The sequence below is a fragment of the Eschrichtius robustus genome, chromosome 10 (assembly GCF_028021215.1).
Source record: "Eschrichtius robustus isolate mEscRob2 chromosome 10, mEscRob2.pri, whole genome shotgun sequence".
NCBI classification, from domain to species: domain Eukaryota; kingdom Metazoa; phylum Chordata; class Mammalia; order Artiodactyla; family Eschrichtiidae; genus Eschrichtius; species Eschrichtius robustus.
The window spans coordinates 92,166,784-92,184,699 of NC_090833.1; the positions used below are offsets into that span (position 1 = coordinate 92,166,784).

Consider the following 17,916-nt stretch of genomic DNA (forward strand, 5'->3'; position numbering starts at 1 on the left):
CATGTGCATGTGAGTCCATCTGTGCTCACCTGCCAGTGAGGGTTCAGGATATTTGGGCAATGCCAGGATTGGAAAGAACTTCCACTGAACCCTTTGAATGGCATCTAGTCCATACTGGATATGTGCTAAATGGGAAATTTACCAGATTACCATGGGTTAGGAAGGCTGGGGCGGGTGCATTGCGAGGCCTCCTGGGATCCCGATGGCTGCACAAGGACTCTGTGTCAGGCATATTGGTAGGAAGGATGACTAGAGCATTGCTTCAAGGCTTATTGCCAGGCCACTAAGTCCTGAGTCAGCTAAGCAGAAAGGAGACACCAGGCTCCAACTGCTGGAGGTCTGTGGACATCTTGGGCCAGGCTGGCCTGGGCCCCTACACAGAAGAGAGCAGTGTCATGTGGGCTTGGGGGGCAGTGAGTTGGGCCCCTTCAGACTGTGCAGAGCGGGAGCATGGGGGTGGGTGAGGAGGGTGCTGGAAGTCGACTCTAGGAGCAGAGGTCTGAGGACTGCCAGCCTGCACCTCAGCCTGGCATCAGGCCTCCTCTCTCTGTTTCCCACTTACTCTGCTAGACCCCCCACATTCAACAGCCCTCTATGCTGCAGGCTGGAAGCCCCTTCCTCATGGCCTGGGTCATGTACTCCAGTCCAAGTCAATTGTCCCGCACTCTGGGAACTTCCGTCTACCTCCGTGGGGAGCTGGTCCTTGTTCCTCCAAATCCCACGAGTGACGGTTCTTTACTTTGGGAAAGATCCTTACTCCCCTGTATATAGACACCTGGCAAAATGTCTTACTTCCTATTAAAGGCTGAATTGTACCCCCCAAAGTTCATATGTTGAAGTCCTAACCCCAGTACCTCAGAATGTGACATTTTTTTTTTTTGGTTGCACCATGCGGCATGTGGGATCTTAGTTCCCCTACCAGGGATGGAACCCGTGCCCAATGCAATAGAAACGTGGAGTCTTAAACCCCGGATCTCCAGAGAAGTCCCCAGAATGTGACTTTATTTGGAGTAGAGCTTTTAAAGAGATAATTGAGTTAACATGAGGTCGTTAGGGTAGCCCCTAATCCAATATGATTGGTGCCGTTATAGGAAGGGAGAATCTGGACACAGAAACACACAGAGGGAAGACAATGTGAGGACACAGGGAGAAGATGGCCATCTATCAGCCAAGGAGAGAGACCTTAGACTTCTGGGCTCCAGAACTGTGAAGTGATAAATTCCTGTTGTTTAAGCCACATTGCCTGTGGTATTTGTTATGGCAGCTGGAGCTGACATATCCTTCCTCTGAAGGCCTGTGCACCCCCATGGCAGGAGTGGTGTCTGCAAGTGAAGACACCTTTCTCTCTCCCCAGCTGGACTCCTTCAGTGTCCTCACTCCTGCTTTCCTCCTGGGATAGTCTCCCTGCCTGGTCCTGTTTCCTTGACCACGGAGTCGGACAACAGACCTCAAGGGAAAGGGTGAGTGCTGAGGATCACGGCGGGCAATAGGGCCCCAAGACAGGAGCAAGATGAGTCTTTCATTAGTTTGTATGTTTTTTTCATGCTTGGTTTGTGGGGTGGCAGCAGTTGGATAGGAAAGCGAAGAAGGGACCACTGAAGGGTGATGGGGCTGCGGGAGGGGAGAGGCAGAAGGTTCCAGTGAGGAGACTGGGCCCTGAGGCAGAGAACAAGAGCAGAGGGGCTTGGGGGATCACTGCAGGGCTTTCCATACGGCCCCAAGCATGAACAACAGCAGGGGCCAGCTCTGTGGAGGCACAAAGGCTGTGCCAGGCCCAGGCAAGCCCGCAGCCTGCAGAGTCTGGTATGGAAACAGGGTCTGAGGATGAGCGGACGTGGGCTCAGGGAGAGGTGTGAGTCTCTGGATCTCGACGATCCAGTCGGTGAAGTAGGTGACATTGGTGAAGATGCTGGGGTAAATGGGATGACGGCAGTCAAAGCCCCAGCTGGACAGCCCCATCAGAACCCAGGCACTGGCGAAGTCACAGACGAGGGGCCCCCCGGAATCGCCCTAGGAAAGAGATGGGAGTTCATGTGGGTGACTGAGCCAGGTCTGAGAAGACCAGGTAGCAAGGTGGGGCTTATGAGTCTCTGCCATCCAGGCTCACTCAGGTGCACCTCTGTGAAAGTCCCAACACCAGCGTCCCACTGCCGAGCAGCCCTATTAGGCCATGCAGGCAGGCAATGGAATCGTGCTATAGGAAGTTCCTGATTGACCCTCAGGACAATCATTGATCTAAACCTATCAACATATGGACCTCTGTGCCCAGCGAGGTCCTGGTGGTCCAGGACGGGCACTATCCAAGGCCGAGAAGGGACAGCTGCACCATAGGGCCCAAGAGAGCTGCTCTGTGAGTAAAGCCTGGCCAGCTAAAGCTGCGTCAGTCCCCAGCTCTTGCAATACCCTGAACTGCAGCAGCATGTGCCCACGTGGGTCCTCCTCCTTTTTCATTCATTTAGTTAGGCCTTTAATTTTTCTCTCAACTTCTTGGTTGAACATTTTCAGAAAATACCCATACCCAGGCATGGTGGAGGCAGCCTGTTTTGCTCGGGGAGAAGATGGGGGTCCCCAGAAAGCTGCTGGAGTCCTAAAATGCTGTCAGGGCAGGACAATCTGCTTGGAAATCCCCTCACTCATCAGCCAAAGCGAAGGTCCCATCCTTGGGGGTGGGGGTGGAGGAGCAGGGGCCATAGCCATGCTTGCTGCTCCTCCACTCACCTGTCCAACATGCACATCAAGCATCCAGGGCAGCCTCCGTCTTTGGGCACAGCGGTGAAATGACAAGGCTCCTCTTTTGCGGTGCTTTTGTAAATAAGCCAATTAGCCTGCCATTGTCAGATGTGACATGTGGAAACAAGCCATGGAAGGGACAGGACAGGAAGGGAAGGGCACTTCATAGGGTCGAGGCACAAAGCTTTCCTGTGCTGAGACTCCAGGCAAGGAACAACCTAACTTTCTGATGCAGGAGAAGGGGGAGCAGTAAGTGCAGACGAGGAGAGGAGGGTTGAGCCAGGTGGGGGGGAGGAAGAGCAGTGATGTGTGCGGAGCAAGGGGGATAGATGGGACATGGGGTCACAGGGCCTTATGGTGGGGGGTTAGAATTGACCCCCATGGAGAACTGTCTAGGTTATGTCTAGCACCTGGATCACTCTGGTGCTGTGTGGAGAATGAATCAGTTGGGAGGTAGCTACAGGAGAGCAGGTGAGAGATTACTGATGGGGAGGGGCCAGGGCAGTAAGAAACAGTCAGATTTGGGGCAATATGTTGAAGGAGGCAACAGGACCTTTCAAATCTGAGCCTTTCTCACCAACCAGGGAGGAACTGCAGAGGGGAAGCAGCAGGCTGAGCACGGAGCCCTGGGGTCTCCAGCATTTAGAGGTGTGAGGGGAGGGGACCAGGTGCACAGCAGAGTAGCTGGCTAGTCCTGGTGCCCAGGAAATGGGAGTGAGACTTGCTGAAGTGCTGAGTGAGAGGAGGACTCAGGTCCACAGGTGGCTCTGGCAAGACAGGCTCTTGGGGATGTTGGTCATGTGGCTCTGGTGGCACATTGGCGACACTCCTGGGTGGAGTGGGTTAGATTCAGTGCTGCTGTGAGTCTTTTGGGGAAGGAAGACAGAGAAACTGGGCAATTGCAGGAGGGAGAGTGCTGTTGCACGTTTACACAGAAGCCAGGAAAGAGGGAGACAGAAGACGTGCAGCAGGAGAGCCTTTGGGCACCCAGAGCTCCAGGACAGACTGGCTGGGATGGGCCATGAGGCTCAGGAGAGATGGAAGATGCTAGGGTGGGGCTGGCAAGATGAATGGGCTCTAGGCTGATTGATTGCTTTGGCGTTCTCAGTGAAATGAGAAGATCTCCAGCTGAGGAGGGGGTGAGGGAAGTGGCGGCTTGAAGGAGAGAGAAGGGTACATGGTGTAGCTGGCCAAAAATAACCCTCAAAGATGCCCATCCTCATCACTGGACCCTTTGGCTATGTTACCTTACGTGGCAAAAGGGACTCTGCAGCTGTGATGGAGTTGAGCATCTTGAAATAGGAAGACTATCCTGGATTATCTGGGTGGACCCAATGTAATCAGAAAGATTCTCATGAGGAAAGAGGGAGGCAGGAGGTCAGAGTCAGAGGAGGAGATGTGATGACAGAAGCAGAGGTAGGAGCAATGTGCTTTGGGGTCAGAGGAAGGGGCCATGAGCCAAGGAATGCTGGCGGCCTCGAAAAAGCTAGCAAAAGCAAGAAAACATTCTCCCCTAGAGTCTCCAGAAGGAACCAGCCTGGCCAACACCTTGACTTTAGACTTTTGACCTCCAGAAATGTAAGAGAGTAAAGTTCTGTTGTTTTAGCCACCCACTTTGAGGTGATTTGTCACCGCAGACCCAAGAGAGTCATACACGGGGTCTTCTTGGAGATTGGGAATGTGCCATCATCACCTCAGCTCTTCCCCTCTGTGCTCCCTAGCTGGGGTGCCCTTGGCCCTCCCCACAGTGTACCCACCCCAAGCTGTTCAAGGCCAGGGGAAGGCCTGGTCCCTGTCCACTCCAGGCCTCAGGGATTCATGCAGATGAGCCATGTGGTTGTCTATATTATGATGGATTCTGGGCCAGTCCGAGGGAGATGGGAAGGGCTCCAATAGCCTCCTAGCCCCTGGGGAGTTCTCAGAAGGCAGAGGAAGGCCCAACACTAATGTATCCCATGCAAAGTGAGCTGCACTTTGCACTACTGAAGACACGCAGCAAACAGTATGTGTGTGTGTGTGTGTGTGTGTGTGTTGGGCAGGGCCAGAGCAATGAATTCTACCTTGGGTGAGAGGACAGGTCTAAGACAGGCCCAGAAGAACAGGTACAATCCAGATAGAGGGAGGCAGACCAGGCCAGGAGATTGAAAGCCAGCAGGTGTTAAGCACCTACTGAATGCCAGGCACAGTACTGAATCTTCTATAAGGACCTTATTAAGTGGAGGCCGTTAGCAACCCCATTTCATGGGTTATCTAAGGTCATAATCACTACATTACAGACTGAAGACTGGACCCAGGTCTGTCCTGCCCCACAGTCTGAGCACTGAGTGCTCCTGGGGTCTGTCTCTCCTCAGACTTGTTTCTGGGTGTCCTGTGCTGGGGGAGGGCACTTCAGTGAGAGCAGAGAGCCCCGGTTGGAGGTTGGGGACCAGAGCAGGCATGTGACAGAAGATGAATCTAGATGGAACCTCTCAGACAGGCTGTGGTGACTGAAAGGCTAAGGGGGGCAGGAGGGGCCATGTGCTGGGGCTCCTGGGTGTCCAGCTCAATGGTGTCCTCAGCCTGGGGAGAAACGAGAGGGGGTGGGGTCAAGAGGCAGAATGGATGTCCAGCAGGCAAGCAGGCAAAGGGCTCCGGCCCTGAACTCCATGGCCATGACCTCTGCAGGCTGGAAGGGAGGTCTACGGTGACAGCCAGATGGGGACTCGGGGGACTCAGCCCTTTATTTCACCTGCAGGTGCAGCTGACTCTGTGAGAACAATGGCCCAAGCCAGCCAGCCATGGGTTGTGCACTGGGAACCAAGAAAGCTGGGTCTACCTCCTACCAGGAGGGCAGGTGGCCGAGCTTCTTCCCTCTGGCTCAGCAGCTCCCCTGGGCTGACGTGAAAACGGCTGTCCGTGAGGCATTCTCAAGGACCAGGCGCATCCCATCCCTCCTGTGTGCATTTCCTGGCGTGCCAAAGCATATTACCACAAACTGGGTCACTATAAAAACAACAGAAATTTCTCTTCTCACAGTTCTGGAAACCAGAAGTCTGAAATCAAGTACCTCTGTGTCTATCCCTCAGCCCACTCTAAACTCAAAATGGTTTCATCTCGAGATTCTTAGCTAATCACATCTGCAAAGACCTATTTCCAAATCAGGTCACTTTCTGAGACTCCAGATGGTTACAAATGTAGGGGACACTATCCAACCCACTACACCATCCTTTCGACAATCCCATGAAGGAGGCCTCAGAATCCTACAGTATAAATGAGGACATGGGCTCAGAAAGTGAAAAGACCTTCAGGGCAGAGCAGTGTCTCTAACTCCAGAACCCTAATACTCTCCCCTCCACTCCACAATGCCATCTATGTAAGAGCTCCGCACATGATGCCAGCTTGGGAGGCTGGGCCCTGAGGCGGATATGGTGGAGGTCAGGTTAGGCTTGGAGTCAGAATACGGGGGACCAGGTTGTGCTGCCTTATTTTAGGGTAGCTACTTTCCCTCTCCGGACCTGTTTGCCCACCTCTAAAATTGGGCATTACAGAGAGAGGAAAGAAATGTTTACAATTCAAATATCCAACAGTGGACTCATACCTGTAATATGTAAAAATACACAAAGAGCCCCTAAAGGAAAAGAAGACAACCCAACAGAAAAGTGAGAGGGGGGAAAATCTGGAAGGGAAACTTTAGAGAAGACATCCAATGACAATAAACATATGAAAGTACATTTAACTTGTCATCAGGGACATGCAAACCACCATAAGCTATCAAAATGAGAAAAGATGGAAAGTGCAAAGTGTTGGCGAGGATATAAACTCTCATCCAGGACTTCCCTGGTGATCCAGTGGTAAAAAATCTGCCTTCCAATGCAGGGGACGCGGGTTCAATCCCTGGTTGAGGAACTAAGATCCCAAATGCCGCGGGGCAACTAAGCCAGTGTGCCGCAACTAATGAGCTCGTGCGCCTCAAGAGAACCTGCATGCCACAACTACAGAGCCCATGCACTCCGGAGCCCCACGCACAACAGCTAGAGAGAGAAAACCCACACACAACAACTAGAGAGAAGCCTGAGAACCACAACCAGAGAGAAACCGGAGGAGACCGCGCACCATAACGAAAGATCCCGCATGCCTCAGCAAAGATCCCTTGTGGTGCAACTAAGACACGACACAGCCAAAAAAAATAAGGAAAATAAATAAATAAAATAAATAAATATTAAACTCGCATCCACTGCTGGAATGAAGTGCAACCACTTTGGAGATGTTGTTAGGAAATATCTGCCAAAGCTGAATATACACATACCTTTTAATTCAACAATTCTACTCAAGGGTTTCTGTGAAATAGAAGATAAAATATTTGGAAGTGAAATGAAATGAAAAACTTGGAAACCTCTAAAATACCCATCAAGAGTAGAACTGATCATAGAATTCAATTCACACAATAGAGTCCTGTAGAGCAATGAGACTCAACAAACTATAACTACATTTAACAGTTTGGATGAATCTCACAAATATAAAGACACGAAAGATCGACAACTGGAAATAAATTCTATTTATGGAACATTCAGAATCTAATCTAAGTTGTCAAAAGTGAAGATGGCGGTTTCTGTTGGGTGTTGGTGATAGGAAGGAGGTGTGAGTGGGACCTCTGGGGTATTGGTCATCTGTTGCGTAACTATGTGAAAGTTCATCCAACTTATGAAAACAGCATGAATAGATTCTTTTGTATGTATGTTATACTTAAATAAAAACTTTAAGGTATGCCTCATAAAAAGATGCTGTTTGAGGGTGCTGCCAGTAGATGCCCTTATGTGCAAGGGGCTTAGGAAGGGGCTATCCTGGGGGACACTGCCAAGGAATTGAGCCCAGGAAGGCATGTGGAGGGAGGAAATGGGAAGTCCCAGGGGTCTCCACAAAGACAGTAGAGGCAACACAGCCCCTCCCCTAGGGAAACTGAGGCCCCGAGAACAGGCAAGGGAAGAACAGAAATGACCTTACTCACTTGGCAGATGGCCTTTCCTGTCGAGAAGTCCCCAGCACACAGCATGTCCTCATGCACGGAGAAGTTCTTGCCTTTTCTAAGTCCGTAAAATATATTACAAAACTTGTTCTCAATGAAGCCCACCTTACCCTCCTGGAGATGGAAGGGTTCGGGCAGAGGCGCTGTGAGGATAAGGAGGAAATCAGTGAAGGGTGCTGTGGCTTAGCTACAGGCTACTCTGCCTTACTGTTCACCACTTCAACATGGACTTTTCTCAGCACAGTTGAGCCTTCAGCACTGTTTCAGTCTTCTACCTATGCCTAGTAAGCCCTCCCCCTTTTCTCAAACTTTTCCAAACTCATCCTATTCCCTCCACCTCCCTCATAGCAATAGACCACACCTCTCCTATTCTACAAAGGAAAAAGGCAAATCCCACCAACACATGCCACTCAGTGGTGCTTAGCAACCATTCACCAACCTACCTACCCTTTCACAGACCATCCCATCCGCTCTCCATTTGTCTATCATTAACCTTTCCATCCATCCACCAATTCCTCTGTCCATCTACCTATCTTTCCTCTTTCCTCATGTCCCATTCATCCCCTCACACTTCCATCCATTTGCCCATTTACCCATCTTTTGATCCATCTCCACTCACTCCAACTATCTCTGCCTACCATCCTTTCACCCACCCACCCATCTTTCCTTCCACCCACTCATCCTCCCACCTACCCTTCACCCATCCACCCTCTCATCCAATCACTCATTTACTCCTCTGTCCTTGTGTTCAGTATCTTTTAGACACTAATGATACACAGGAACATTCTTAGTTGGGGGAGACAGGGATACCGAGCAGGGCCCTGAGGGGCTCCTGGGCACAAAGGCTTTCTGTGTCCCCCATTTCTTTGATTACAGGAAATAGACTTCATTCAGCCTCCATGACCTTCTCTGAGTTCCAACGGGCAGATTCAAGCAGGTGTTAATCAGGGAAGGGAGGGGATGCGAGACCAGTGAGAAACAGTCAAGAGAAACACAGTGCAGGCTTGGGGCAAGGTCCTGGCTCCCCAACAATGGATATACAAAACAATTTCTTTGAGCTGTTTTGCAGATACTGAAACCCCCTCCAGGTGGGAGAAGTTAATGATTAACAATGGTATGCTGCCCACAAGCATGTAGAGCCCAGACCAGTTGGAACCTGAAGGTTGATGATGCTGACTCTTACTTACCTCACCCCCACCTCATCAGCAGGACGTCCAAGAGCTGATCATGCCCTCTTTGAACCATTACTATGAAACTTCTCACTATCCTCTCCAAGTAGAGACACAGTTTTTCGAGGCAGGAGCCCACTGTGTCCCCGTTTGCCTGGCAAAGTAATAAAGCTATCCTTTTCTACTTCACCCAAAACTCTGTCTCCAAGATTCTATTTAGCACTGGTGTACAGAGAAGCTGAGCTTTTTGTATCAACAGGGTAAATGAAGTAAATAAGTAGAATTGTTTTAGATCTAATAAGTGGTGTAAAGGAAATAAAACAGGGACATATGCTATTAGAGGTTGCCTGTTTTAGCTCATATGATCAAGTAAAACTCCTCAGAGGAGCAGCTGAGTTGTACATGTAAAGAAGTGAGTCATGCCAAGGTTAGCAGGGAGAGCAAGTGAGGCCAGGGAGGCAGCCAAGGTGAAGGCCCTGAGGTGGCGAAGGCCTTGGCGTTTTCAAGCAGGAAGGAGGCCTGCTGGCTGGGATGGTGTGGGTGAGGGATGTAGTAGGAGATGAGCAGAGAGGAATTGGGGCCAACATTACACAGGGCCTGAGAGCCAAGGTAGGGAGTTATGACTTTTTTCTAGGTATAAATGAGAAGGCACTGAGGGTAATGAGCAGGGAACTGGCATGACTCCTGCTTTAAAGAAAACACTCAGACAGCTATGTGGAGACTAAAGTATAGCACACAGGGTGGGATCTCAGAGACCAGTCTGGAGGTACAGGCAAGCAATTATGGTCTATAGGACCAGGGTGGCAGCAGTGGGGTACCTACCAGGTGCCTGGCCCTGCCCGGGCCACAGGCTGGGATATTAAAACAAGAAAGACAGGGTTTCTGTCCTCAAGGAGGAACAGTCTGTGTGTGTGTGTGTGTGTGTGTGTGTGAGAAATGTGGTGTATGTGTGGTGTGTATGTGTTGTGTATGTGGTGTGAGAATGCTGGGAACCTGGTTGTTTGTCCTATGATTAGGGAGTGTTCATGACATACTAGTAGGCAAGGACCAGGGATGCTGGCACATCCCACCCAATGAAGACAGGGTCTGTTCAAAATGCCTGTAGCACCTCTGTTGAGAAACACGGTACCAAATTATGACCCTACAAATAATTAAAATATATATTCTTTTTCCCCTTAATTTTGCACCATAAGCATTTCCCCCAACCATAAATACTCCTTTCTTTGATAAAGACTCTGGCTCATAAGTCTTTGCCTACATTTCTCCTCTTTCAATCTTAAAAAACATAATTTTTTTTCCTGCGTTATGCAGTGCACCTAACAAGCTTCCAAAGTAGATAGCTGAGCTGCGTTGGGAGAAGAGCAAAGTGAGGTTCAGAGAGTGAAACACTCTTAAGTCATAATCATTCTAACTTCATCAGGCAGGCTCAGAGGTCAGAAGTCGTACGTGTGTTTTCCTTCCACTTTTCCCAAGCTCCTCTTGTGGCAATGGGAAATCAGGGTGTTTGTTTGTCAGTGGCCTGCAATGGACCAGGCCCCAAGCATGACCTTTGAGTTGAATCAAGTCATCTCAGATCCATGGTTGATTAAAAGCTTGGAATCCAGAACCAGAAAGACTTCAAGAACCCAGAATCTTGATTCCAAAAGTCAAAGATTCCCAGACTTTCAGTGTAAACCTTTGCACTTAGGGAACACTGAAGCTTTACAATCACACACTTTCAGAACTAGAACTAGAATGGTCCACTCCTCTAGAAATGACGCTTAGTGGGCCAAGGTCCAGTGCCTCTTTGCTTGGGGACCCCTCAGGAGGAGCCACACCTCCCTTCTTCCCTCCTTTGTCCTTCTCCCCTTCCTCCTCCCCACCCTCATCTGCCCCCAACCCGACTCTCCTACACCCTCTCACTTTCCTCGTTGAGCATCCCCCAGCCAGTTATCCAGCAGGATGAGTTACTGGGTAGCTGCATGCCAGGGACTGGGAGGCAGGCGGGGATGATGTAGGAGGTGAAATTCACAGGAAAGAGCAGCTGCAACATGGCTATGTCACTCCCGAAGGGATGTAACTTCTCAAAGTCTGGGTGCATGATAATCCGGCTCAGTGACATCTCTCGGGTGTGCTGGGTGTGCTGGTGCAGCTGGGTGCTTCCTAACAGAACCCGGTAGTTCTCCGGGGCGTGAGATTTTCTGGAGGAAGAAGGGCACATTGTCACCATCATCTCTGCATGTGGGCTAGCTCTTTCCCTGCATCCTCATCTAACTGCCCACAGGCCTCTACCCCACATGATGCTAGACAGCTTTTATCTCCCCATTTCTAGCGTTCAGGAGTCCTTCTTTCTTGGGGCTAATTGCTATTCTACTTACAACCTCAGACACACGGCTTCTCCATCACACACTAGAATCAGAGGAGCATTGAATCCTTGTGCTGGAAAGATCCTTGGTGGCGTATCAAATGAAGGTCTTTGATTGTACACAGGAGGAGTTCTGGCTCAATCCCAGCTCTAACTTTACCCTTCCCAAGACTCCCTACAGTCCACCTTCTGGCCCCACACTCTTCCTGACCTCTCCTTTCTTTAAACACCTTCCTGCCCAAGGGCTGCTTCTCCACTTAGTTATAAGGACTCACAAAAGATTTGTTCAATAAATGAGCAAATGAGTGCAGGAAACAGAACCTTGCCTTGTTCCCTGAACTCAGGTGCTGAAACTTCCCACCTCCCTGACTGTTTGCACGGCTCATCCACCTGGAGACCCACTCATGCTCCCCTTGCCCAAACCCTTCCCCTCCAGCAAGCCCCTCGCTCGGCATAGCCCTTCTCCGGAACCCCCAGCCCATGCATCTGCCCTTCTCACCCATGTTGGGCCTTCTCTTGTGACAGGATGGAGACAGGGTGAGGTGGGGACTTGCCACCCCTGATGTCACAGAGGGGCTTGCGTGGATCGTCGTATGGAGTAGGCGCCAATAGGACTCTAAGCTCCGAAAGTTCCAGCTCCCAGACCTGGGCTGTGATGCCCCAGCTCCCTGGGGACCCCTCCTCATCTGCTCAGACCCAGGCACTGAGCCAGGCCCAGGACGGCCAGGGGAATTAGACTCCTGAGCAGCCATGTCACTCTCCCAGGGAGCCCCAATTCCCACCTATGCAGCCTGGCACCATGGCTCCCCACAACGCACGCCAGCGGCCATGACTACTCCTGGGCACACAGCTGTGCAGGAGTAATAAGAAGAATTGCCCAGCTGCTGGCCAGACATGCGGTCCCAGGTCCCTGCCTAGAATCTGACACCTGGAAATGTGGGGACGTTAAGAAGAAGCTGTGATCTGAGATTGGTCCACACTGCATGGCAGCCAGGACGGACACTGCCACTCTCCTGAGGCACATCTGTGTTGAAGGACAGGCACAGGGGCTGATGGCAGAGCATGAGGCGGATCTGAGCAGGTGAGCAAGGAGGACAGTCCAGGTGGAGGGTACACAGGCCAAAGGCAGGAATGACATGCATCTGAAGGCCACAGACTGCCCCAGAGAAAAGCCCAGAGGAGCTGACGTGGGATGCCCATCACCCCTCTTCTCCTCTTCCCCCATATCCCCCTCCCCTGCCAGTGCCTGTGCTGGCACCCTGGAAGGAGGACTTACTTCAGAAAGCAGTGGGCAGTGGAAACGACCCAGTGAGAGTTAATGAGGACAGCTCCACAGACGTGTGAGCCCTGGTACTGCAAGCTGGCCTGCCATGGCCACTGGCCAGCCACCACGTCCTGGCCACCGTAGATCTTCCCCATCACCTTGGGTTTCCCGCACACTGTGGAGACTCCCCTGCCACCTACGATAGAGACACTAGTAGTACCCCAAATGCCACTACCAGGAAGGCCCTGTCCACTTCATAGATGGGAAAACCAAGGCCAAGCGTCCAGTGGCCTAGCCAAAATGACAGCGCTACCTGGACTCTACTTTCACTGGCTGCCCCTGAGAATTGGACAGAGCAAGCCCTGTGGGGATGAGGACCCAGAGGTCTGGTGGGATGGGGCAAGGGGGGACCTAAGGTAGCCACAGCAGCTCACAGCAGCATCTCCAGGGAGAAGGACATCCCCGAGTGAGGCTGCCAAGGGCTGGGCACGTCACAGACCTTATTTCCCTCAACTAGCACACCTCAATGCCTACCCTTGTAGATCAAAGAACTAAAGGTCTCGGAAGTTGCCAACATTACTTGCTCAAGATCATGGCTTCTAAGGGCCTGTGCCTCCTCCATGTCACCCCGGTGTCTTAGGGAGGGAGATTTGCAGTCTGTGGTGCTGTGTGAGCTGGGGAAAGTCATTCCCCCTCTCTGACTCAGGATTCTACATTTCTAAAAGAAGAGGGAGTGGGCTAATGAAGACAGCCCTGGCTCTAGGACTCACACCTGGGAGGGCAGGGGGTGTGCCCAGGCCCCCTGAGAGCGGGCATCTTGGTCTAGGGCCTGCGCTCCCAGGGCCTCACGGAGGGGAATGAGACCCGCGGCCCTGGACTCAGGGCCACTCGTTCATCAGTCCTGGTGCTTTCCTCCACCCAGCCACCCAGCCTCAGGGTCAGACCCTGCTATGTCCCCACTTCCACAGTCCCACAGAGGTCCCACAGTCCCACAGAGGCACTTCCCACCCAGAGGCTCCACAGTGGGGAGTCGGTGACCCACCTGTGTTGAGGGGGTCTCTGGGCTGCCTGGTTGCTGGCCAGGGCAGAGAAAAGATGAAATTCAGTGACTCAGGGCACCCAGGCCCTGGTCACAGCCGGCCCCCTCAGGCCCTGCAGTTTAGGCCGTTTCAGCCCTCAACAGAGGCCCCAACGCACCTGTGGCTCCCGGGGCCAACCGCTGCGCTTCCGGAGTCGGAGCGCTGCCCTCCACCGCTCCGCCCGCACCTGGAGCCCAGCCGGGGGCGGCCGTGGCCGTGGCCGTGGCCGGGGACCCTCGCAGCTCCAGGGTGGCCACGGGCAGCAGCAGCAGCCAGAGAAGGGCCACAGGCTGGCCTCGGCCTTGGGCGATCCACGCCTCCGTGCCCATTGCCAGGGTTGCTGACTCCCGCCTGACCCCACCCTGGCCCTGCCTGACCTTGCCCTGACCCCGCCTCAGCCCAGCCCTCATTCCACCCTGACCTTCTTCATAACCTTTTAAACAACTCTACTAAGATATAATTTATATACCATGAAGTTCACTTATTATTATACAAGGGACAATTCAATGATTTTCTGTACATTTTTTAAAATTTATTTGTTTATTTATATTTAAATAAACTTTTTGTTTTAGATTTATGAAAACGTTGCAAAGACAGTACAAGGAGTTCCAAGGTCCCCCTCACCCACTTTCCCCTAATATTAAGATCTTATATTACTATGGCACATTTATCACAACTAGTGAGCCAATATTGAGACATTAATATTAACTGAGGTCCATTCTTTCTTTTTTTAAATTTTTTTAAGCTTAAGGTGTATAGCATAATGATTGACTTCCATGCATCATGAAATGATCATCAGAATAAATTTAGTGAACATCCATCATCCACATAGACACAAAATTAAAGAAATGGAAAAAGAAATTTTTCCTGTCGCTCCGCCGTCGCCGCCCCCACGCTCCCCCTCCCCCCCGCCCTTGTGATGAGAACTCTTAGGATTTACTCTATCAACTGTCATGTATAACATACGGCAGTGCTAATTATATTTATCATGTTGTCCATTACATCCCTAGTACTTATTTATCGCATAACTGGGAGTTTGTACCTTTGACTGCAGCTAACCAATTCTCCCTCCCCCAATCTCCGGCCTCTGGTAACCACAAATCCGATCTCCTTTCCTATGAATTTGTTTGTTTTTGAAGTATAATTGATGTACAATGAAATGCTATGTTAGTTCCTGTTACACAACATAGTGATTGGTTATTTCTGTACATTTCAAAATGATAAGTATAGTTATGATATGTCACCATACAAATATATCACATAATTATTGACTATATTCCCCACAGTGTACATTTCATACTCATTTATTTTGCAACTGAAATTTTGTACCTCTTCATCTCCCTCACCTATTGCTTTCTTTCCCCCAACACTCTCCCGTCTGGCAAGCACCTGTTTGTTCTCTGTATCTATAACTCTGTCTCTGTTTTGTTAGGTTTCTTCATTTGTTTTATTTTTTAGATTGCATATATAAGTGTAATCATACAGTACTTGCCTTTGTCTGACTTACTTCACTTAACATAATACCCTCACGGTCCATCCATGTTGTTGCAAACGGCAAGATCCCGTTCTCTATCAGATATGTGATTTGCAAGATCTTCTCCAAGTCTGTAGCTTGTTTACTCATTCTTTCAACAGTGGTGCTCAAAGAGCAAAAGTTTTTAATTTTGATGAAGTCTAATTTACTAATCTTTTCTTGTATGGATCATGTTTTTGATGTTATATCTAATAGATCATGAAGAGTTTCTTCTATGTTTTCTTTGAGAAATTTTAGGGGTTGTTTCTTACATGTGGATCTGTGATCAAGTTTTAGTTCATTTTTGTCTAGTGTGATGTAAGTTTCTGTTTCTTTGCTTTGGGTTTTTCCTGTGGATATCCATTTATCCCTGCACCTTTCCTTGGTTAAAAAAAGAAAGGTTAGTCTTTCTTGTATTGAATTGTCTTGGGACCTCTGTTGAAAATCAATTCATAATAAAAATTGTTTTATTTCTGGACTCTTAATTCTGTGCCATTGAACTGTATTCCTTTCCTTGTGCCTGAAACCCACTGTCTAGATTAATACGTATTATAGTAGAATTTGACGTCAGGTGGTGAAAGTTCTCCAGCTTTATTCTTTTGCCAAACTGTTTAGGCTATTCTGCATCTTTTGCATTTCCATATGAATTTTAGGATCAGCTGTCAAATTCTACACAAAAAGAGCCTGCTAGAATATTCACAGGGACTGCATTGAATTTATAGATCAATTTGAGGAGAATTGCTTTCTTTTTTTTAACTTAAAAATTTATTTATTTATTTATTTATCCATTTTTGGTTGCTTTGTGTCTTCGTTGCTGCGTGTGGGCTTTCTCTAGTTGTGGTGAGTGGGGGCTACTCTTGGTTGCAACGTGCAGGCTTCTCATTGTGGTGGCTTCTCTTGTTGTGGAGCGTGGGCTCTAGGCACGTGGGCTTTAGTAGTTGTGGCACACGGCTCAGTAGCTGTGGCTCACCGTCTTTAGAGCGCTGGCTTGTAGTTGTGCCTCATGGGCTTAGTTGCTCCGCGACATGTGGGATCTTCCTGGACCAGAGCTCGAACCTGTGTCCCCTGCATTGGCAGGAGGATTCTTAACCACTGCACCACCAGGGAAGTCCGAGAATTGCTTTCGTGATAATATGAAGTCTCCTGATCTATGAACAAGAAATGTTTCTGTTTATATAGGTCTTTAATTTCTCTCAGCAATGTTTTGTAGTTTTCAGTGTACAGATCTTGTGGCTCTTTATTAAATTTATTTCTAAGTATTTTATTCTTTTCCATGCTACTGTGAATGAAATCATTTTGTTAATTTCCTTTTCATATTTTTGTACTTAGTATATAGAAATGAAATTTATTTTTATAAGAAATGTTTCCTGTGACCTTCTTAAACTTGTTTATTCATTCTAGTCTGTTTTGTTTTGTTGTATTTTGTTTTGGTGGGATCATTGGTGTTTTCTAACACATAGGATCATGTCCTCTGTAATAAAAGTTCTAATTCTGCCATTTAAAGTTGGATGCCTTTAATTTCTTCTTTCTCTCCTACCTTCTTTTTTTTCTTTTTCCCTTCTTTCCTTCCTTCCTTCCTTCCCACCTTTCTTTCCTCCACGTCTTAGAGACTATATTTTAAGGACCTTGCTTTTCAAATATGGTCTATCAATCTTTGTCTTTAACTTTGTTTCATCTGTTCACATTCAATGTGATTATTGATATGGTTGGAATTACATTTTCCACTTTGGTATTTGTTTTCTGTATGTCTCTTATCTTTCCCCCCACTTTTGAGACAGGCTGGGACCTGGGACCCTTTGCTGCAGTGCTACAGCAGATTTCTATAAACTGGTGTATGCATGGGTGAGAGTCCCACCTGTGGGTTAGGTTCCTACAGATGAAATACAACTGTCTGGTTTCCAGGCTCGATCACCCTGATGGGCAGTGGACGGGGGGCACCCTCCTTCAGTGGCCCTTTCTGAAAGCTTGCAGGTTGGTGCCTGAAGAGACAGCTGCAGGGTCAGGTTGAAATGGCAATCTCTCTCTTTCTCTTTCTCTTTTACAGTCTTTTCTGTCCCTCCTCCCTTTACCTCTGCCTTGGTCCTTATACCTGCACTCCCATCCCCTTTATCCTGAAAACTTCTTGTTTGTGTCTAAGTTTTTGTCATTGGTATCTTTGTTTTATGAGTTTTGTCTCTCCAACTGCTCCTACAAGTCTCTGCTAACATTGTGGGCATGGTGAAGCTCTTAAACCCTGAAATACAAACGGATCCCACATTGTCTGAGACTCGACTCCAGCCTTGGGTTACTTAGTGAGATTTTAAAGAAGAAAAAATGAAGAGAGGGGCTTGCACCTCTCTCCTCTGCCTTTGCAATGTAACTATTCTGCCTGGACTCTCAGGGACTCCCTGATCCATCCGTAGTCCCCCAGACTGAGGGGGAAAAAAAGAGACCTTTTTAAATTCAAGCAGGAAAACTAAGAGATCTCTGATTTTGTAAAAATTAACTTGTGTGGCTTAAGCTTGTGGGTTAAATTAATACAGACCTGTCTGTATTATCAACATTAAGTATAATACTTCTATCGTACCTAGGGTTACTGGAAGTCAATAAGTGCGTATTGTTTCTGTGATAAAATCTGTTAGCAAGGAAAATAACCTGATATGATTAAACTTTTAAGTAAATATGACTGGATAAGAGCTTTTTAGTAAACTCACTGGGAATAATCATGTTTTCAAAATGTCCATCTAGAACAGTCCCTCCAAATTTTGGTAACTTGAAACTAAATTAAGTTAAAGGATAGGAATCCATTGAGTATCCAGGCCATTTCAAATAAGAT

At 48.9% G+C, this 17,916-nt stretch overlaps 1 protein-coding gene across 1 annotated transcript; it reads right to left on the bottom strand.

Annotated features, from left to right (window-relative positions):
- Nucleotides 1-1,692: 1,692 nt before the first annotated feature.
- Nucleotides 1,693-13,998, bottom strand: LOC137770980 (putative serine protease 47). Its single transcript, XM_068554007.1, has 5 exons — nt 13,707-13,998; nt 12,522-12,705; nt 10,804-11,081; nt 7,715-7,875; nt 1,693-2,010 (listed from the first exon to the last, which is right to left on the bottom strand). The coding sequence occupies exons 1-5, from the start codon at nt 13,996-13,998 to the stop codon at nt 1,693-1,695; spliced, it is 1,233 nt and encodes a 410-aa protein (XP_068410108.1).
- Nucleotides 13,999-17,916: the final 3,918 nt, after the last annotated feature.